Source organism: Oxyura jamaicensis, chromosome 14, assembly GCF_011077185.1.
Source record: "Oxyura jamaicensis isolate SHBP4307 breed ruddy duck chromosome 14, BPBGC_Ojam_1.0, whole genome shotgun sequence".
Lineage (NCBI taxonomy): Eukaryota > Metazoa > Chordata > Aves > Anseriformes > Anatidae > Oxyura > Oxyura jamaicensis.
The window spans coordinates 16,810,207-16,832,331 of NC_048906.1; the positions used below are offsets into that span (position 1 = coordinate 16,810,207).

General features: G+C 38.1%; 1 protein-coding gene across 5 annotated transcripts in view; it reads left to right on the forward strand.

Annotated features, from left to right (window-relative positions):
- The window catches only part of CIITA (class II major histocompatibility complex transactivator), a 35,477-nt gene extending 13,986 nt beyond the window's left edge, over positions 1 to 21,491 (forward strand). For 2 of the 5 annotated variants that reach the window (XM_035339330.1, XM_035339335.1), the window contains exons 4-20: positions 384 to 443; positions 1,800 to 1,883; positions 2,503 to 2,562; positions 4,984 to 5,133; positions 6,360 to 6,506; positions 6,645 to 6,701; positions 8,802 to 8,867; positions 9,316 to 11,023; positions 11,132 to 11,302; positions 11,405 to 11,476; positions 12,825 to 12,905; positions 14,323 to 14,415; positions 15,474 to 15,557; positions 16,331 to 16,414; positions 17,530 to 17,613; positions 18,314 to 18,407; positions 19,945 to 21,491. In XM_035339330.1, the coding sequence (XP_035195221.1) occupies positions 384 to 443; positions 1,800 to 1,883; positions 2,503 to 2,562; positions 4,984 to 5,133; positions 6,360 to 6,506; positions 6,645 to 6,701; positions 8,802 to 8,867; positions 9,316 to 11,023; positions 11,132 to 11,302; positions 11,405 to 11,476; positions 12,825 to 12,905; positions 14,323 to 14,415; positions 15,474 to 15,557; positions 16,331 to 16,414; positions 17,530 to 17,613; positions 18,314 to 18,386 (3,074 nt within the window). In that variant the 3' untranslated portion in view covers positions 18,387 to 18,407; positions 19,945 to 21,491. The remainder of the gene's footprint in view (positions 1 to 383; positions 444 to 1,799; positions 1,884 to 2,502; positions 2,563 to 4,983; positions 5,134 to 6,359; positions 6,507 to 6,644; positions 6,702 to 8,801; positions 8,868 to 9,315; positions 11,024 to 11,131; positions 11,303 to 11,404; positions 11,477 to 12,824; positions 12,906 to 14,322; positions 14,416 to 15,473; positions 15,558 to 16,330; positions 16,415 to 17,529; positions 17,614 to 18,313; positions 18,408 to 19,944) is intronic. The other 3 variants (XM_035339331.1, XM_035339332.1, XM_035339334.1) reach the window with 3 other exon arrangements.
- The last annotated feature ends 634 nt before the right edge of the window (positions 21,492 to 22,125 follow it).

Here is a 22,125-nt window from a genome sequence, read left to right on the forward strand (position 1 = left end):
CATTATTTTCTACTTACTTGATATATCTATTTCTTACAAATTCTATTTTTGCTCTAAAGTGGTGGCATATATTCAAGTGTCCTCATGCACGGTAAGTATAACCATAGTACTTAAACCTGTGAGTTGTAAGGAAACATGCACAACAGTTTGTGGTTGTCAGGGGAAAATCTCTCTATTAATGGCTCCTTCTGCTTAACGCTTCCTGTCTCCACTTCTTCTTTCTCATGTTCTTTGTTTCCTGAGCAACGATTTACAAGAAAAACTTAATTTAACTCTTTAATTTCACTTATACTGGAGAATTCTGTTAATAAAGTAAACTTACAATATTTTACTGTGAAATTTACTGTGATGTTACTGTGTTCCTTTTTTTCTTTTTTTGGTAGCTGAATTAGCAGAATATGTGCTCAAAGATCAGCAGGAGAAGCAGGTGGAAGATACTTTTGGTAAGATTTATGTGAATAAGATGAATTTTCTCCATGACAGTGTCCTGGCTAACATCTTACATTGTTCCTCATCTCCACAATCAGAATACCAGTAGGGTTTCTATCACCTGGTATCCTCTTTCACCTCCCTCTTTCCACCTGGGAACTGTGTCCTGAAAAACTTCAAGGATTTTCTGTATTTTGAAGGATTTCCTCAAAGAGAGCAGTTGTATCTCTGACCAAGTTGCAGGTCAGCTCATCAAAGCAATAGCGTATGCACTGCTTGACTGCCTAGTGCTATATAGGCTCTCAAGCAGCATTAGACTTATTCTGAGCACTTGACACATACTGACATATATTCATTAAGCCTGAGCCACCCAGAGAACTTATCATGCATACAAATGCAGTTCATGCACCCTTGTTTCTGTCCAGGATGCACACAGTTGCCTGAGGAGGCATGTCAGATTTTACTTCTCTCCCTGATCAATGCAGCGATCGTATAATATATATGTAGTGAATGATTTCTTCGTATCAGTGCTTAACCAGAGATAAATCACTTGGCTTGTTGTACAAAATCATTGTTTTGGCTGCGGTGCAGCTGTTTGCTATTTGAGATTATGTATATTAATGCGTGACCGCTGGGAAATCTGTAGATTGAGAAAGATTCACACAATATCTGCACATCCTCTTTTATACTTGGGGAAATTTGGAATAGCTTACTAAAGGTAGTACCACATCTAGGACAATTAATTCTGGCTACAAGAAACCTATGTGACTTTAAATGCTTTTTACTGGTGTGTTAAGAATTTGGGGGGTTGGTTACACTGAATGGCAATATTCATATTTATCTTTGAGGAAATGAGATACAGTATGAGTGTTTACATCTTTGCCTGTAGAAGACTGGTATGGATAACTTCACGGTTCTTACAACACAAAATATATAAATGGTTCAGAACCTTTTACTCTACATCTAAAGGAACTAATCCTTTTCATATACAAAATGAGCAAGTAACTTCAGTAATACTGAGATCACACAAAAAATATATCTGTGAATCAGTTGTGATGTTTAATCCTTTGCTTGTCATTAGAGCATTGAGAAGTACTTGTGTTTTAGCAGCCACTGAATTTGCCACAGTAGATTAATGTCACACAGTGAGAGAGTCTTTGGCCAGAGTTCTGAGGGCTTTCTAAATTGTATAGATTTGGATATGTTTTACTGCATGATTTTTGGTTCCCATCTTTTATTTGAAGCATGTTTCATTGTTGCTTTCTGCTGGTATCTTTCTCTTCCTTTTACCTCCTCCTGGAATATTTCTAGGAGAACAAAGAAAAATATTTCTAGGAGAACAATACATTTTCAGTATTACATCTTTTTAGCAGGGAGCCTTATTTTGGATGAAATGACTGCTGAAAGCACTGAGATATTTACTGATGTAAAGCTGCAAAAATGTCACAAAAGAAGTAAGTAAAAAACGGTGAGAGCTTGAAAGTCTGTAGTGTTTGGATTCCAAATATGCATTAGGGTACTTTGGCTTTAAAATCAGCCTCAGTATATTCCTCCTATAGTTCTTCACTGATATAAGCAGATGTGCTTCCTCTGAATTTGTTTATCCTCTGTGGGCTGGAAGTGAAATCTCCCCCCAGCACATTCTTCATAATTTGCAGAATTTGTTGTCCTCTAATATGACATTAAGTGTATTATATTTCTTCCCCCCCCCTTTTCTTTGTCATCCATGTGACGATGTTAATTTTGTTTTCAGTGTATCTATAGCTTAGCAAGCATTAGTTGAACTATTCCCTTTTTAACAGCAAGAACTGCAAAAATATTTGATTACTGACAAAAATAAATAAATAAAAAATCTGAAGCCCAATTCAAACTTCAGTATTGTAGTAAAATAATATGAGACTCTTCACATTCATGTTTAATACATCGGACTCATGCAGTTCTGAAATAGTTGAATTGAAACTGCTAGCATCTCCTTCTACTTTAAAAAGTTAAAATAAGTTTCCACAATGGTCGCTTAAAAATGACAAACTGGATTTCATTTCTGTCACTTACTATCACCTTTTTTTCTTCCAGCATTTTTAGGCTCCGTAGAGAGTTGTGCTGATGTTTCAGAAACCAAATACAAGAAAATTGGTAAGATATTGGCTGAACAGGAAAAAGTTATTGAACATGCATTGTCTTTTGTTCCATAGTGCCTTTCTTAAGGCAATTAAATGTTGTAGCAGTTAAGTTTAAGGCAGTTAAATGTTGTAGCTCTACCTTCTAGAGAAAGTCTGTTCTCGTAGATTTGATGATATAACACAGAGGTGTGTTTTCATGTTTCAGTGCTTCCAGTAGGGTAGAAATAACTGTGGAATCATATACTTCTTATTATACACCTCCGTCTAATTCATGATGCCAGAGATCAATGATCTCTTATCAGTAGGTATTAAGATATGCATTTTAGGACTGACTACAGTCCTGTGGCCTGGAGACAGAAGGATCCTTATGCCTCAAAAGCACACATTTCTGTTGGGCAATACACAAATGACATCCTTTGCATCAACAGAGATACAGCTGAACTCCTCTAAACTCATCTGGGGGCAGAAAGCAGACCAGTGGCAATCTTCATAACTTGTCATGTACACTTTTTGTTTATGATGGGTTATGTGACAACAAAGAAGATCAAAACCAGGAAACGCCAAACTATGGCTTAAGTGTGACACCTTCTAAACATCCAATGAAACCTCCTAGTAAAAATAACAGTGAAGAAACTGTTTCTTGGCCCAGTCCATATTCTACAGTTCTTTACACCAAAGTAAGAATTTGGAGAAAGAGAAATTTCTAGGTGTTGCACACTCTCAGACCATCCACAAGGCAGGAGCTGTGGCCAGCACACAGGCTGTAACGTGTTTCCCAGAGGAAATGAGTGTTCAAGTTCTTTCCCAGCTGCAGGCTAAATGAGCATCTCAGACACAGCTAACGATGCAAAATACTCTTTCAAAAAATGTGAGAGCAATTACCTCTGGATATACCGTGTTTTGAAGTGCTATATGCATCCTTCTATGCTAGTGCATTTCCCAGGCTTCCTGAGAGATCTGACTGCACCAAACTCCATGGCCTTGTATGTGTTGGGACAGGTAGCCAAAAGCACCTTGCCACCTAGAGAGCCATCCAGAGAGAGCTTGGATCCTGGGACTGCACCTCAGCACAACTGAGGCCTACAATTTCTAAGTACTGGCTTAATGTGGACATAAGTCACAGCCAGGGCACATACAGCCAGGGGACTGTGACCCAAACTGATTTTCCAGTATTCATGTGGATTTCTGGCAAGAGATTGAGCAGAATCAGCTGGATGGATTTGGAAAGGTAAAAAGACTTCCTCATGAACTGGTCCATGCTGGTTTTAGGTCATTCAGATGCAGTTAAATTCCTAGGCAATTAGTAGGCATTAAAGGCAGATTATCACGTATCTGTTTAAATTCCTTTACAGATTTGGCACTTCTTAAAGTTTACATTTATGCCATGCTAACAAAGAGAGTTTTGATAGGGAAATGGCACATCAATTCCTGATTAAAATAAATAAATAAAGCGAATGTAAAACCTCAAAAGGGCTTGCATTCTAGTCTGTGGTATACAGAATTGTGACAGAGCTAACATTGTAAAGTTTCACCTACCCTTTTTCAGAAAGTGCTGAGAATACTATCACTCTTTTCACTTTAATTGACCCAGCAAAGGTGCTGATGGAAGGAATAAATACAGATGACAATGTAAGTGCTGAGGACAAAAAAAAAAAAAAAAAGCTTATTGACAGAAATTTGAGCTACACAACAAAATCAGAATTAATCTTCCCTCTTACAAAATGAGTGTCACTGTGTGATCTTGCAAAGGCAAAGGCAAACAGACTATCTCTTCAAAAAATAATGTCTCTACAGTGAAGAGGATAATGTAGACTAAGGTTCAGTAATAAGCCCAAGATATTTCAAAGGAATTGAACGAAATTAAACTTCAGATTGGCCCCATCCTTTGTGGCTAGGTGGAGCTATAACAGTACTTGATCTTTTCTATCCTAGTAACGCAGTGGTTCTCGGATAGGAAATTATGTGGGGATTTTATTTGCTTATTTACACGCAAACCAAAAAGCACCCTTAAAAAGTTTGTTTATATATAGAGCACAGTAAAAAAATAGAGATTTCTATAATAACACATCAGTTTCTGATAGACAACGTAAAAACATCTTACCCAGACTACAGGTTTGTAGCTCTTGACAAACCACTAGACCACAGGAAGTGATTAAATATAGACTTGATTGTTGCTGCTAGACAGGCAGCAACACAACCAGCTCTGAGAATAAGGGTGTGGCAACACCAGGGAAACCAGCAGACCAGTTCAAACGAAGTATATCTCAATTGATATATAAGAAACTTTCACTAAGCAGATGAAATCACGCACTACATGTAATCCTCCCTTCCCATTTGACCTCTTCTTGAAAGACCTCTCCTGTGGCCCACTTAGCTGCTAGCCATAAAATAACTTTCTCCATTTGTTTTTGTCTCCTGTTTTCTTTTTTCTAAGTGGATGCCCCTGCAGTGTCTACAAGGAATGGCAGTTTCTTGGCTATGCCTCTCAGCAGCTATCCAGCTAGCTCCACCTCGCTAACTCACCAACACATGTCCTTTTCTATTCCTGCTATCAATGCATTTGGAAGAAGTTTTGTAATTCCTGGTATGTACAGGACAGCTATACCTGTGCAGTCTTACACAGGGTGAATTTTTCTATCTTGTAAGTCCAGTTGTTGACCATGAACAATGGTGGGGTAAAAACAAACACGACAGCCATTTCAATCTAGCACTAAACACTGCTCCCACTAAGACAATGAAAATATTCAAGGGAAATTTGAAGTGCATTGCCATAACAAAATAGAATTAATCTTCTGTTTAATTGTTGAAATACTGTTTGATAAAAAAGAGAACAGAGTTATTTAATGTACACTAATCTAAATAATTATCTATTGGTCTTAAGAATATGAAATCACAAAATTTTCATGAATAAACTTGTGTTTAGTTTCAGTTTCTTTCTCATTCATGTGTTTGTAAAGGGCTGCTAGATAATTATATTTGAAGTGATATATACTATTAGTGTATTTGCAGTAGTAGAGCAAAATCTAGTGTGAAATTTTGTTCACAAAAAGCAAGTACTAATCCAAGTGATGGGCTGTATAGTCGCCTTGTTTTGATCATGTTGTGTAGCAGAGGGTGTGCAGGGTACACTGGCAAGTGCTCATGACAAAGACTCACAGTCCAATAGCCTTTGCTGTTAAATATGTGCTGGAAAGGAATCAAAAACAATTGTGTAAATTGGAAGTCTTGGAGTATCTGAAGCTAGTTGAGGCAGCACAAAGTAGCATAAGAGATTGTGTCACACCCACAGAAACTCGGGGCTATGGGTGATTGAGTTGCAAGCACTCCATCATCAAAAAATTCCCTGGTGCAAGTTCAGAGGGAGAATGCTTGCTAGCTGCTTGTACATTTGTGTTGTACAATTCTGTGAGAAAGATAGTGCAAAGAATGGTAAAAATGATTTCAGGTATGTAGTGGATACATACATTTGCTACACGTTTTCTCTTCTGGAGGATCTGTGGTCCATACGTTTAAAAACTTTGCCCTGTGTACTGTGCCTTATATTAATAGACTTTGGTTTTTGACTGTCAGAACACAATGGTCACTAAAAGGTGGGTAATCCTTTATATTTCCCATTCATCATCCTTTTAACAGTTTGTTTAATGGATTCTGTGGCTCTCAAGTGATTCTATGAACTCATAAATTCTCAGCTGAGAGTATTTGCCCAGAAGGTACAAGGAAAGATAAGTAGCTTTGAGAAAACCTTTGTTTTTAGAAATTTTTGGAAACAACGAGCCTTTAAAAACAGGAGAGTAATGATTCTGCTGTCAGTTTCAGGATCTTCAGCACATTTGATTCCAGAGTGCCTACCTATTGGCATGAAAGACAAACAAGAGAATGTAGACTTTGTAGATCTTGCTCAGCAGAAAAATAATATTTTAATTGGAAATGGCACATCAAGTATTATAGCATACCCAGGTAAGTACAATAATCTATTATCCACATAAGTAGACAGAAAGTACTGGAAAGTCATTGCTGCCAACAAGGTGCTAAGCTCCCTCATTTTGGTCACTGGTAGCTGTGATACACTCAAAACTATCATTTGTTTCTCGCTAGCACTGACTACCTCCACTGAAACAATGGTTTCCCCAAGTTTTCCAGTTAATGTATGTGGTAAGTGTGAAATTAATTTTTATATGTACAGTACTTTGGATTGGAAGAGGGAACACATTCCTTCTACTCAAAGCCAGTTCATACCCTGCAGGCTTTACTCATGTTGACCTTATTATAGAAAAAAAAAAAAAAAAATAGAGGCATTTCTTCCTCTGTATTGATCACTGACTGCTTAGTGTAGTAGGCAAAAAATGAGGCAGATAAGGGGTTGTAGAGCTACTGGGTCAGTTATATATTAGTAGCCAATGCAGTTTGCTACAAAGACCAGTCTTATCTGGTTAAAACTATTACAAAAGCCCAATGTGTGTGAGCACAATCAAAACTAGAAGTTGTGCTGGTACTCACTTGTCCTGAGCATCTTAAATGCTCTGTGCTGGAAGCCAGACTGCAGTCAGCTCTTATGGAAGCCCTGAAACCAAACTGATGTCTTATTTGACTAAACAATGCAGATGCCTAATACAGAAAGGCTTATAAATAAATGCATATATATATCAAAGTCTTGGTCCAGCTCTAACAGTCCCATTTGTTCTAGCAGACTTTCCCTTGCACTTCCAAATCTCAGCTTTTAGACCTGGGAGTTTGATTTCAGTGGTTACTCAGTTTCTTATCTCTTTGTGTCCTGGTGATTACAGCTACTTGCAGCTTAGTACAAGTGTTTCGTTGCCCTCTGGTGGCTAACACAGCCCATAAGAGCAAAATTTTAAAGTGGGGATTGATAGGCAAATACCCCTAGATGTGGGGAAATACTTGTAAATGTTGGATGCTGCTTTGGGGAATACACAATAATAGTAATTCCGATTGATTTACAGCAGCACAACGTATGTGACTATGTCACAAACCTCAGAATTCCTAATGCAGAAAAAAAAAAAAAAAGCACATAAGATACCAAACCATTACTTTTTTTTTTTTTTTTTTTTTTTTAATGTCATTAACACCTGATTGGTTTGGCCAATGCTGCTGCCCATCTAAATGTCTCATTACAGCTTTTCTTGGTTTTCCATTATGTTGTTTTTATTAAATGAAATAACTAGTAAAATCAAAAACAGGCATATCCCCTCTTTATTTAATATCTTTGGTGGATATTTCTTCTACCAGGAGAGAACTCTCATATCAAATATATTCTTTTACTGGACTGACTTACTTATCAGAAGTCTGTGGGTGCTTCCTTGCCAGAAGCCTCTCTGACCTCTAACCATTATCCCTGTTGCTGCTGTGCATAATATGAATTAATTTCCAGATCTCCAAAATATTAAGCTTTGTACTGTTTATTGCCACATTCTACATCAAGATGAACCAATTATTATGATAATAAATACAGTTGTGCAAATCTAGGGAAATGAACCTGTTTCTTTCACATCTCTCTTGAATGTGTTTACCACAAGACTATTGCTGAGTTTAGGTTTGTTAGTCTCTCTCCTGCCCCTTCGAAGCCTTTGCTACCAAACATTTTGTCAGAACTGACGCTTTGTCATTAACCATATGTTTGTGGAAAATATGCTTTCTGATAACATTTCCAGTTTTCTTTGTGTGTGGCAAACACTGCTCATCTGATGAAATGCAAAGGTCTGCAGTAGTTTGAAAACAGCCAAAAAAAATAAAAAATAAAAATCTGGACAGTGACAGTACTTTGTTATGAAGAGTAATAGGTAAATTCTGTTACCAATAGTCAAGCTTTTACATGTCATTTACATGTGACTTTCATACTTAATACCTGCTCATGAGGTACAGAATAACAAGGAAGCTCTTACTTTTGATGACATAAAGAAGTCTTATGTGTGAATGTGAATTTATGCATACTGACATTTGAAGAGAACAGTGGATGTCAGCTTGTTATCATTTGTCTTCTGCTTCACACCATTGTGAAGGTGTCATCTTGTTTAGTGTCATACTGCCTGTAACAGTTCATGTCAGCTGAAATGTACACTTTGGAGCCTTTTTTACCTTTCCCATGTAAAATAAACAGTCATCTCTCTCTGGATGGTACGTGGTTTATATTATAATGAACTTGAAAATTTGGACTAGCCTTATTGTTATAACTAGTAAAACTGAATCAGTGACCATTTAGGTGTCTTTCTCAAGTGTATTGTTATGTTTCTCCAGGCTTAGAAATGTTCAAAGAAGTCCTAGTTCCTGTAATTCCCTCTGAAGAACCTTTCAAACGACCAAGTGAGTTTAGATCCCTCGAACTTGAAACTTCCACATTTTTTGACAAATGTTGGTGTTTTCTTGTCTACAGAAAATAAACTTGTTGTAGGAATTATCATTCACAACAAGTTTTGAAGGTGTTCCGGGTTTTTGAGCGCAGTTCCTGTTTTTAAGATCTTTGACTTGTACATCTTTAGACATCTAGCTACACTTCCTACTTAGGAGGTTATAACTCAGCTATTGCATAGATACCTCCAGAGTGATTCAGATCTTAGGTATAAAGGTGTCTATGGTGTCTGCACTGCCAATTGAAGTACCCGGAGTTACATGGGATAAATCCAGACCTAAATGCTCAATGGGAGCTGATGTATTTCAACCATATTACAATTATGTAATTACACCGCTCTGAAACAATGTTGTAGTTTTTGGACGGGCTTCTTCAGTTTGTGTGTTTGTGTTATTTCTCCAGGGTCAGTGGAAGTTTTCTGTACAGCGCTTAAGGATTACTTCAGAGACATATGCAAATCTGTGGCCATGGAGCGTGAATTGACTCTTGATCACTTGTTTATTGACGGTACACTCATGCAAAGCCAAATTGAAACCAAGACTGGGAAAAACAGTGTAAAAGCAATGGAAAAGGAGCTGGTAACTTACAGTCTGCAATGGAAGGAAAAGGCATCACTTGAAAGAAGCCAAATATTTCAAATCCCAGGAGGTAAAGATTTAGAGACTAAAGTGATTGTGGTGCTGGGAAAAGCAGGAATGGGCAAAAGCATTCTTGTACAGAAGATCTGCCAGGACTGGTCCAATGGAGAGTTTTCTCAGTTTGAATTTCTCTTTTGGTTTGACTGCAAACAAATAAGCTTGCCTGAGAAGTGTTACAGCTTGAAGGATCTGCTTCTTGATTTTTTTGTAAAACCTCAAGAGGGAAGCAAAGAGATCTTTGAGTACATATTGCAAAATCCTGCTAAAGTCCTTCTGGTTTTTGATGGTTTTGAAGGGTTGCATGACCATGAGAATTTTCCTCGTTGCTCAAACAGACAGCCTGACAAAGACTTGTACAGTATAAAGGAGCTGCTTTCAGGATTTATCCAAAAAAAGATACTCAATGGCTGTACTTTATTACTTACAGCAAGACCAAAAGACAAGGTGAACCAGTATGTGTCCAAAGTGGAAAAGACTATTGAAATAGTAGGATTTTCTCCTCAGCAGAGAGAATTGTACATAACCAAATACTTTGAAGGATTACCCTACTGTGATAATGCACTGAAATTAATCAAAGAGAGTGAGTACCTGTTCAGTCATTGTTACAGCCCTGTTATGTGTAGATTTGTTTGTTTTCTCTGTGAGACTGTACTTGAAATGGGAGACAAAGGCCTTCCTTCAACTCTTACTACACTTTTCCTGAAATTTGTTCAGCAAAAGATAACACCTATGCAAACAGATGTTACAGCTGTGCAAAATCAAAAGAGCCTTGCTACACTAGCCCGTATAGCCTGGTATCTTGGAGAAAAGCATCAAAGTACCATGAAAAGTGATCTTCTTCCTTCTAAGGAAGTTAAAGAATTTGCTCTGAAATATGGATTTTTCCTTCCATTTGCATTCCCCAAACATTCAGATACTGAGGAGGAGGAATTTGGGACCACATTCTCCGATTTTGTCATTCAGAATTTCTTGGGTGCGCTTCACCTTATATTAGCAGAAGACGTGAAGGATAAAAGTCTAACAAAGTACCTGTCTTTTCCATCCAAGAAGAAAAAGCCTTATAATTGGTTAGATTTAATGCCTCGATTTTTAGCTGGATTGTTGTTCCTCCAGGATGATGCCTACTTCTGCTCCCTTTCTAATAAGGAAATAATACAATCAACCAAGAAGCAGAAAACGCTGCTGAAATATATTAGAAGGTTGCAGATAAATGACCTCTGTCCAGAGAGGTTACTTGAGCTTTTACACTGCATATATGAAACACAATACAATTATCTTTTGCAGCATGTGACCTTAAGGCTCAAGCCAGACCTGTCTTTTCAGGGCATTGTTATTACACCACCAGATGTTCACGTACTGTACTCTACTTTAAAAAGGTCAAGAAAAGAGTTTTCCTTGGATTTACAAAACAGCAGCATTGACATGCAAGGGCTAAAAGACTTGGTTGGCCTGAAGAATGTGGCATCATTCAGGTTGGTCATTCTTTGTAGATAGTGTCATTCATAGAGCTGCATGTAGATGGCACTTTCCTGCAACAACAGCAGTTAGATCTGTTGATTTCATGTTTTATCACTTCACAGGGCCTCCCTTGGTGATACAATCAAGCTATGGAAATACTTAGAACAGACAAAAGACTATGAACTGCTGAAACTATCAACAGAAAAATTTGTTCTCGATCCCTTTAAGGCAAAGACAATGAAGGACGTCAGTGACCTTTCAGACCTTGTAGAAATGCAGGAGATGATCAACTGGTAGGCTCATTTATGATCGTATTCCCTCTGAACTTATTTTTAATGCACTTTTTTGGTTGTTAAAATATTTCTCATGTTCTTCTTCTACTGTGATTTATTTAGCACGCAAGATGCCTCTGGTTGCAGCAGCTATGAAATTCCTGCCATAAAGAACCTGAGAAAAATAGAATTTGCGTAAGTGAAATGCTTCTCTGTTGATTGACATCTGATTACATTTAAGATTGAGTTATGGATATTGGCTACAGTGTGTAGTTAGTTTATGGTAAAGAATCAAGTAAAACCCACTTATTTAGATTTTGTTTGTCTCAACTAGATTTATTAATTTATGGGCAAAACTCAAAATATGCTATTTCTGGATCCTGCAGTGGTACAGATCAACGTGGTTCTATCAGTTTTCTTTGATTTTACTGAAATTTACCTCCATATTATCAGATGCAGATCTCATTCCAGTATGCAAAATTTCTTGATTGTGCTATACCTGTGAAATACTTTTTCCCCAGAAATGCTCAGCTGAGTCTTCTGAGTCTTCTGGCATTAGTTTTCTGCCCTATCAGAGCTTAGGCCATGAGAGGAAAAGGTCAGAGAACACCTTCCAAATAAAATCTTTAGCACCATTTTCCTGGAAGAAGGAAAACTGACTTGGAAACACTGGCTTGAAAAATGAGGTGTATTAATACCTACTTTTTTCACAAACTGTATGCAGCCCCAAATGTAGATCTTTCTACATTCTACTGCCTAAAAGTATCCTGCCATAGAGTGTGGAGTAATTTGGGCAGAAATTGCACCAGAGCAATGGAGAACTCCCACCAGGTCTTCATCTGTTTCTTGCTCTTTTCTTCTGACCTAGTCTAGAACTACAGTGTTTGACCTCACTTCTGATTTTATGCTTCTTTCTCTTCTCACTTTCTCTCCTACTTTTCTTTTAATTTATAATTTTGGTTAAAATTCCAGTCCTTTTAATTAGGCTGAACATGTTCTGATACCAAGGAAACTCCAAACAAGATTAGTATCTGAAAGACCAATATGATGAACAAATACTTGGAGCTGGAACACTGAAGTTCAGTTTATGCTTTGAGCTGCAGTAGAATGTTAAGATTAAGTTAGTCTGAATTGCCAATAGTTTGAAAAAAAATTGAATATTTTTTCATCTTTGTTATCAAGATTATAATACTTAAAATGAAAGACCTGAAAAAAAAAGAAAAAAAAAAAAAGAGCAGAAATACAGGAATCTAAAACAAACAAGAGGAATCTTGCACAACAGCTAGTGCATGTGCCACTTCTGTGCAGACCACTTCTGTGCAAACAGCTCTGTTCTGTCTGAACTTAGCCTTGCTTGATCCTCATCTGGAACCTTCAGAGAAGAAATCCTCCCTGCAGACTGTAGGGAATGGATGCTTCTGAGGAGTGTCAACTAGCTCGCATCTGAAGCTGTAGAGGAAGGACTTTACAGATTTATACCTTTTGCTGTTTCTGAGCATGAAACAACTGCTGCAGATCTATATATTTGTTTATTTTCTTCCAGTCTAGGTCCAGCATATGGCCTTCAGGGATTTCTAAAACTCGTGGAAATTCTGCCGTCATTTCTATCACTTCAGCATTTAGAGTGAGTAATGCTAAAGATTAACCTTGCTAATGCTGCTCCTCAGCAGCCCATGATGGTGGTGGGGAAGCTGATGTACCCAAGAAACACTGTATTTCCAACAGGGATATTTGTTTTGATGAACAAACAGAACAACAAAAACATTCAGTGAATACGACTGCAGAATATGAACTATGGCCCTTCAGCTATGTTAAGATGCTCGATAGTGGTCCATCTGATTGCCCTTTGGTCACCTCTGTGTGTTACTCAGTGATTAATATATTGTGAGAAAAGTGTCATGCAGTGCCCCATGGGGTGCCCATGGATTTCTGATTTCTTCACACAAGTTCCATAATGGGCTCCAGCCTAAGACTCCCTTGTAGTGAGGTCTCTGAGGGACTCACTCTCGTGTCTGCACCAGGAGAGAACGGGTTTCCTACTGAACCAGCAGCAGTGTTGCATTTTGGGGTTAGCTTCACTATGTGTGCCTGTGCTGTGCACCCTCTGGTGTCAATGGGCATCTTCAACTTCTGGTAACACTTGGAAGAGACTGGGCTTTTGTGGATTTGTTCCATGTAAAAGTTATGAAAAAGATATACTCAATTAGTATCTAGTTTTATTCTTCACATGCATCTTTCCTTACCAGCAGCATCTTCAGAAATAATTTGTTAAGAACTCCAGCTATTATTTATTTTCTTGCATGGCAAATCATCTATTTCTGAATTTTAAGCTGCTTTACACTAGAAACAATTGTAGCAACAATAGCCAATACTTTGCCATCATACCTGAGGGAAGAGGGCATTTATTTGGTCACAATGGATCAATCTATTGGCCATTTCTCTCTGTTGTATCTGGCCTTTTTATATTTTGGGAAAACAGTAATGCTCTGAAATTGGAACAAGCCCAGTGTATCCTAATGTTGTCTGTCAGATTGGAAGGGGATTCAGTATCTGAAATTGTGACTACTCTTTCCATCTGGATACCCGAATGAGGAAAAACTTAATTTCTAATGCTTCCAATCAGGAAAGTTGATTTTTAGGCAGGGATTTAGGGCATCTGCTGGATTTTGTCAGTTTTGTGTTTCTGTGTGCACAGGAAATCTCATTTCAGCATAGCTGGAACACAGCTATTTCATAACCACTTTAATAATCTTCAGTGTATGGTGGAAGTGAGGCATTAAGTACTACCATTTGCATATCAAAGGAAATGTGTCAAGCCATTCAACTAGTGAAAAAAAAAAAAAAAAAACTCTTAGGCTATAAATTTGAGAAGCAGAAAGCTGCTTATTAGAGAAGCTGGAATTTGTGTGATGGTTCTTGCTGATTGAGGCCACTGCAGAGAAGGAGCTTCTCAAGATACACAGAGTGGTCTCTGAGGTGAATAAACCATGAAAATTTAGATTAAAAGGGAAGCTAATTCTCTCTTTTTTGTTGTCACCCAGCCTTGATGCTCTGAGTGAAAATGGCATAGGAGATGAAGGAGCAAAGAGTCTATCTGAAGTCTTTCCAACACTGAGATCACTGGAAATATTGAAGTAAGTTTCAAGGTTAACAGCTCTGGAATTCTTTTAAAAGAAATAAATGAAACCAAGAGCCTAAGGGACTGTGTGTTAACAATTATGGGCATGACTAACCCATTTGCATGATAATTAGTCTATGGACATATTTAATCTGTACATTCATTAGAGAAATAGCTTAATCCTACGACAATTCCTTATTTCCTTTCAAGGATAATAATTTGACCTTTTCCCTAAAACAGTGTGCACACATTCCATTTAAAAAAGAAAAACAAACAAAAAAAAACAAGGTGTATATAATTTATTTAAACGTTTCAGACAGCTGCCTCAAAAGTTAAAGCAATGCAGGGAAGAACAATGAAGGCCAGACCAAGGCAGATATATCAATATATCCTTGGGGCAGCAAAAATCAAAGGGCAGGAGAAAACAAAAGGAAATGGAGTAACGTGGAAGTGGAAAATCTAGGGGAGCTCACCTTGCTGCTTCTGACTTTACTGAGGGAGTGGGAGAAGGACGAGTAGTCAACCCGTCAGAGTCTCTCAGTCAAGGCTCCCTCTACAGGAGCAGCAGTGATCTGATTTTTTCAGTGGGAAAAGGTGGTTCGCTGTCCTATGTCCCTAGCTTTCATTTTTCTGCTCTAGAAACTATCCAGTTTTGTAGTCCTTTGAAGTCAGTAGACTTCTGAGTGTAAATTTGTGCAATGTCTCATTTAGCACACAGAACTAGATACTGGGGTCCATTTAAAGCAATATCTTTTGGGGTCTTTTTTTTTTTCTTTCTTTCTTTTTTCCTGCTTTTCTTTTTGACTGAGAAGTACCAGTTACTGCTCTCCATTTTTTTTCAGAAATGTGCCAAATTTAACCAAGAGGATAATCTTTTTTGTAAGAAAAGACTCTTGGAACTGTGTTATCTTAAATCCTGAGGAAAGGTCTTAGGTTAATGGTAACTAGGCCTTATCACACTGTATTGTAGCATCACCTTTGTTGTTCGGGACAACATCTAAAATCAATTTGCTCCATATATCAATCAATTAGAATAAATGTGCTCAGCTAACAAAGCCATCTCATTTACTGTAGCTTATCACAGAATAAGATAACAGATGTGGGTGCAGAGAAACTAGCTACAGCTCTTCCTTTGTTATCTTCATTAACAACACTAAGGTAAGTGGTTGTGTCCTGTTCAATTGTTTTACATAACACACCTTACTGTCTCTGTCAGAAATCACTGAAAACAGAATCCATGTGCACACAACTTGCAATAGCCAAGTTTTGACTACAAAGCCTATAGGGAGAAGATAAACATATGACCCAGTGTGGTCATACAGGAGCATATCTCAGGAATCTAACAATGAACATACTGATTTTTAAATCCAATTCTTAATACCTAGTGGTTAATAATGCCCTGTACAAATTCACACGCCAAACCATGATCTATTGCAAGCTTACGCAGAGTTTGCTAAGCCAGCAATGAGGTGGCGCATACTTGCTGGTATGGGACAAATGGCCCATTCCACTTCATTTATGTCTGTGGCATAGGCCTGAATTAAGTGTCTCGGGGGGAATACAAGAAACTGTGGTGTGCAGTTCTGAGATAATTTGCTCACATTGAAATCTTTTGAATGCAGTACACCAAAGCTTTGCGCCTCATTTTCTTGCAGATTTTCAATTTGCTCTGATGTAGTCAGGAATGTTCTTAGTATTCTTTAAGAATCCTAGACCTATTTTTGCTGTAGCTGTGTAAACTGAAAAAGATATATGGCTATTTGCCTTGCTTGATATAGAAAACATGAAACTGTTTTAAAGATTAGCTGCAAATAGATAAGGAAAATTGGAAGTTAAGATGTACCAATGATATCCAGAATGTCTTGATCTAATATATAATGTTTACATTGCTCATTATTTGATTGCAACTATACTGGTTTTGTTGTCTGCAGCTTGTACAATAATAACATTTGTGATTTTGGAGCAGAAAATCTTGCAAAAGTTCTTCCTGTGATGGCATCTTTAAGAGTGCTAGAGTGAGTATGAAATCTTTTGAAATGGCTCAGGACAGCTTATTTGCTTGGATACTGAACATTCAGATCTTCCATGCTGAGGGTAGAGGAGACAAAATTTGAGGGGAAAAAAATCTGCATTGTGTTGGGCTTTGAAGCTGACATTCATTGAGACAGAAAAGTTGGGGAAAGATTGGGATGATCCCTGATCCATATCTGCCTGAAAACCTAGACTGCAGCAGCAGAAAATTCTTGAGAAGGCTGATTTGGTTCTAGGAAATGCTGAATGCTTTTCTTGTTGTTGCTGCTCCATATAGGAAAGCTATGCATCATTCCCAGTCTTTTGTGAAGGGAAAAGGCACTTATGTGGAGTCTAGATAGTCAGTGGTTAAAAGGGTTTAAGGAGCAATTCACCGTAGATGCTTTGGAACCATTATAAGCTATGGCAAAGGAAATGACTTCATAGTTTTCTAGGTACTTGGTAACATAGCCAGCCACTGATGAAGGACATGTGTGCCAGGAGTCTGCAAATCTGCAAGCTTCCACCACTGCTGGGTGTAGCTGTGCCCCTCAGCTGGGTCTGGAACTCAAAGCTGGATGTATTTCATTCCTTGCTCATTCTCTAGCCAATCTCATGGACAGGCACTCTGCCAGGAAGCCAGTTAGTGGCTGGGCTGTTGCTCTTGTCACTTGGAGCCCAAAGGGCAGCAGCTCAAGAAGGCAGTTACTAACTGGCCAATGTTTTCTTAAAATACCTGGAAGATGCAGAACAGGGGAAGAGTTTCAGAGATGCAAAACTTGCTAACTGAAGAGGAACATCCATGTCCATCTTTCATGCCTACTGATGAGTATATATGACTTGTTGGCTCAGCAGGGGAAAGGGGAAACTTTAGCTCCATGACATCTGAGTACTGTAGGATGAATCAATCTGGAGGTGAGAAAAAAAAAAAAAAAAAAAAAAAGGACAAGCAGTCACTGGATGGAGAGGAAAAATTAGTTTTAGTTGGGAGAATATGGTCATGGGGAAATCGAGAAAGACCTTAGGTACATAGAATAAAGAAACAGATGACCTAACTTAATGGAGTCCCAGTTTGACTTGATCTGATCTGAATTAACAAAGTTTTATTTACCCCCCTCAGTGTTCAGTATAACAAAATAACTGGTGTTGGAGCCCAACAGCTGACTGACAGCCTACGAAAATGCCCCCATATAAAAAACTTGCTGTAAGTCTCTCTATACATATACATCTAAGATATATCAAATAGATCTGCAAATTGAATTAGAACTAATGCTAAAGCTGTCTTCTGTATTTTTCAGATTTATATGAGGCACAAAAAAGTAATCACCAAAATATGAAAGCAGTCACACAAATGTTAAAAATGTCATCTCTAGTTTCAACAGTATTAATTTTCCATTGCCCCAGGCAAGCAAGCTTGTTCTGCTTTAAGCAGTTTACACTGAGCCTTCCATCACTTGTCTTCCTCCCTCCAACTGTAATGATCTCTGTGCTGCAGGACTTGTATTAGAAGGATAAACAATGAACAGCCATCATTACAGGTTAAATAGACTGAAGCTGCCAGTACATGTTGAGGGGAAGGGAGTTTGATAGGAAGCTAAAGAACAGTTAGGGAGACAGGAGTGTTGTGTGTCCTGTAACCAGAGTCAGCTAGAGTATGGGGGAGTGGACTGCTTTCTTTTAAATGAAAATTAATTTTCCTTTGTTCCATAGCTTAAATACTTCTGTAGAATAGAATGATATTCAAAATGGAAAGACAACTTAAAAACAACAACAAAAAAGTCACTGCCACCAAAGAAATAAAATAAAATAAAAATACAACCCCCCACCCCCCCCCAAAAAAAAAAAAAAAAAGTGAAATAAATTACATGTCTTAAAACCTTTCCTTTCTGAACATGCCCTTACAGGATGTGGAATCCTACAATTCCCTATGGAGTTCTTGAACACCTTCAGCAGCTGGACTCGAGGATCAGCATGTAGATTCAGTTGTATCCCATAAAGGTAACATAAATTCTGGCTCCTTGAGATAACAAGATTTGTTTTTGATTCTGATAGGTGTCACTGGTACCTCCAGGTACAGGAACAGCATCAATGCATACATGGTTACATAAAGAGATGCTGCCCATGAGTGGCATAGATCAATATTACAACAGATTCCCTTTCTGCCACTCACCTTGATCCCCCATTTCCCCAACACCAGTGCTAGCAGACTGCAAGGGCTGAGTGGGCAAGAATGAATGAACCTTATCAAGGACTCCTGGTTCAGCCCAGTTCAGTGCCTGGCAGCTGGCTTGCTAACCTGCTCTTTTCTGTTGGTCAAAATTAAATAACTGTTATTCTTATGTTTAATAGATGAGTTCTGTACTCCTCAGAGATTGTTTTGTAGTGATTTTTAGTCAGTCATTTCACTTTTCCTGTGTTTAATCCTCCACACCTGTTTTGTCTCCCTATGAAGCTGTGCCTAGACTGTACCAAGAGCAAACTGTTGGTCCCGGCATTCCTTGTTGTCAGTCCATTTTGTGCAGTCTGCCCACGGGTAGCCCCTTCACTTCACTGATTCTGCCTGCGCAGTCTCAAGGATCCTTGAAATATTTATATCTGTAGAGAACAGTTTGCTGATGGTCACCAGGATTTGACTGCCTTGACGTTGCTGGGCTGACGGAGCTGCAGAGGCAGTTATGGGAAATTAAGTACAGGATTGTACGTGTAAATTAAGTACAGGATTTCTTCTCCCAGCTTTCTGCCATGTGCTTCCTCTTGCTCCTGAAAAAAAAATATTCAGGATGCATCAGTGAAATGATATATGTAAGGAATAAGAAGTCAAGTCAGACACCAGAGGCCTTCTGGCTTTCTTTCAGATGGCCAAAAACAGATTGCAGAATGATTCCCAGGCTGCTTGTGCTGTGGTTTTGAATGGTCCTGGTAAGGGCTGCAGTTGCCAATGGCTCCCAAAGCTATGCAGGGAGCCTAAGTTTTGCATGACTCTTGCTCTCAGTGCACTGATCACCATATGTAAGTTTAGCTGTTTCTGTAGCTCTGATTAGGCTACAGGTTTCGGAAGAGCTGGATACCATACCAGTATCACAGACTAGCTTTACATGGCAGCAGGAAAAAGCTGTAGTGATTCTTAATAGCTGACAGCACACTGAAGTACTAACTCTTTGTCATGTTGAATAATCTTACCTACTTAGGAGAGAAGAAATAAGGGTTAACAGCAATGCTGGGAATTCTTGTATATGCAGTTTTCTCTAATCCTTTACACCTTCCTCTACAACTGTTCTCTCATATCTGCTATGCATTTCTGTGGCACAGGTTGCCACATTAGTGTAGTCTCTGAGCATGTGAGGAAACCTTAGTCTTCATTAGCACTGAGTAGTAGCAGGGAGTCTGGATCCTGTCTTCCAGCTGGAAACATCCAGCATCTACCAGCCACTGCCATGTTTTTTCAGAGATCATGATATATATGTGATTTTAGTGATTTTAATGGTGATTAAGCTGATGTGCCTACATCTGATATTCTGTTCTCATTGTTTCACAGGTAACAAAAATGGAAGATCTCCTCTGTGTTTTCCCATCTTCTTGCTGTTTTATGAATCTGGAAGTAAATGCTGGTTTTCATAATAGTGGCAAAATGAAAAATGTCCCATTTAAGCTTTTGGGTGATGCTTGAAGTGAGTGAATGATGGAGTTCAAGTTTTTAAAAGGTTATTTTATATGCTTTTTAAAAACCCGGTTGTGCTTCCATTGAAGTGATGAAGTTAAGTAACATCAAGTTTCACAGAAGAAAAGGACATCTGGATATTGCTCACCATTAAAGTTGAACAGGAGTCACCAGCTTATGGGTGGTATAAAATTCCATCATCACTTCATTGAAGTGTACGCTGCAAGCTGCTGTACGTGCAACATCTGAAGTAGCAACAGATCAAATCTAATTGTTTCATGGTGCCAATGATAACTGCAATTAAGTTCTCTTTGATTTCAGGCTACCAAAGCTCCATGTTACAGTTTTCACCTGCAAATCTGGATTAAATTGAAGTATTAGGGTCTGAAGCATAAGTAAGAATGACCAGTCTGAAATTGTAATATAATCATTGCGAATCTAGAAGTGGCTCATTTCTTGATGCTAATTGCAATGCTGTCTTAAGAAAGGTATTTTTAATCAAATAACTGTCTTGTTACAGATTTCTTCAAAAAGATTAGGGAAAAAAAAGAATATAATTGAATTTAAACTGGAAAAGTATCGAGGATTTTTTGATGATATAGCAGAAATCCAAATATATATCTGCACAAAAATCCTAAGTTTTCTATTCTGTCACAAATGAGAACTTTAAAAGCTTTTTTTAAATTTTAAGGAGTGAAAGAATTTCCCTTAGTGCGAGCTATTAAGAGATTCTATGTTGTATAGTATGTCATCTAAAGTATATATGCATGAAACTTTGAGGAACTGAAAACAGAAGTTGAACTTCTGAAACAAACTTTTCTCATTCATATACATCAACTGAGATTCAGTCTCTAACCTACAGGTGACAAGTAAATAAATGTACATGCATCTATTTTATACTTGAAAGAGATATCACTACTTTGTGTTGGTTTTGTGCCCTGCTTTTACAGAGTTTGAAGAATTAGGCAATGATAGGAAGTAGCATATTTCAAAGTGCTAACGTATCCATTCTGCAGGCATCAGTGTTATGTGGGCTGTACACCAGCCCTGCTGACTGCAATAGCAAAACAATTGTTTCCTCTTTTTTTTTTTTTTTTTCCTTCCTTCTTTTCTTGTACTTCAGCTCTGTGAGCATGAAGAGAATATATAATTGTGCAGAGGCATTTGTCAGGACTTTCACTCTGGTTCCATGTCCAGATGCAGCCTGGAGACAGGAAAACAGTTGGATGGTAAAAGCTAGAAGTATTCAATATGCTACAGATAAGGAAGGGAGGCTTCTGTACTTCATTTGGCTAGCTCATCGTTAGCTCAACAACATCCTTGAAGTATCTTTTGCTAGGAAGCCACTGACAATGCTGACCAAGGACCATTGCAAATGAAAATCTCTCAACTAACCTTCAAAATCCTGTGATGTGGTTCAAAAACAATCCCCAATTTAAACAGCTCAAAACTACAAATGATTTCTGCCAATCTGAACAGCCAGGAACCAGACCTGGTACATGGAAGCAATAGTACAAGAGAGCAAGGTGAAAAACACTATGGATAATGTAATTGTAACTAGGAAATGGCATTCTTCTTCACTACATGCTTGAGTCTTCAAATTTTAGCCAGAGCCATGGAAAAATCTCATTCATAATCCCTCTCTTTAAAGCTGCTTGAATGGGAAGTAGTTTGAACTAAATTCAGTGTGACGTTCCCATCAGCCTATGACACTCCAGCCATGCAGAGCTATGGTGAGTCCTTCCTTGTCTCAGCTTCCTCTAGCTAACCTTTGAATGACAGATGCACCTGTAGGGATATACTCTGCATCTAGGCTTCACTGTAACTGAATCTAAGAATATGGTAACATTACATAAGCAGCTGAATATTACAAGACTGTCTGGACTGCTAAAATGGTGTTGGTTATTCTACTGTTCTCTAGTGGGAGATGCATGCTTATAGTGTACATATTGTAAATTCTGATGCAGTGTTTTGGTTGTTTTTATATGACTTTTTAAAAGTATTAATAAAAGTGAGTATTTCTTTTTACAGTAGCTTGCAGCAGTTATTGAACATTAT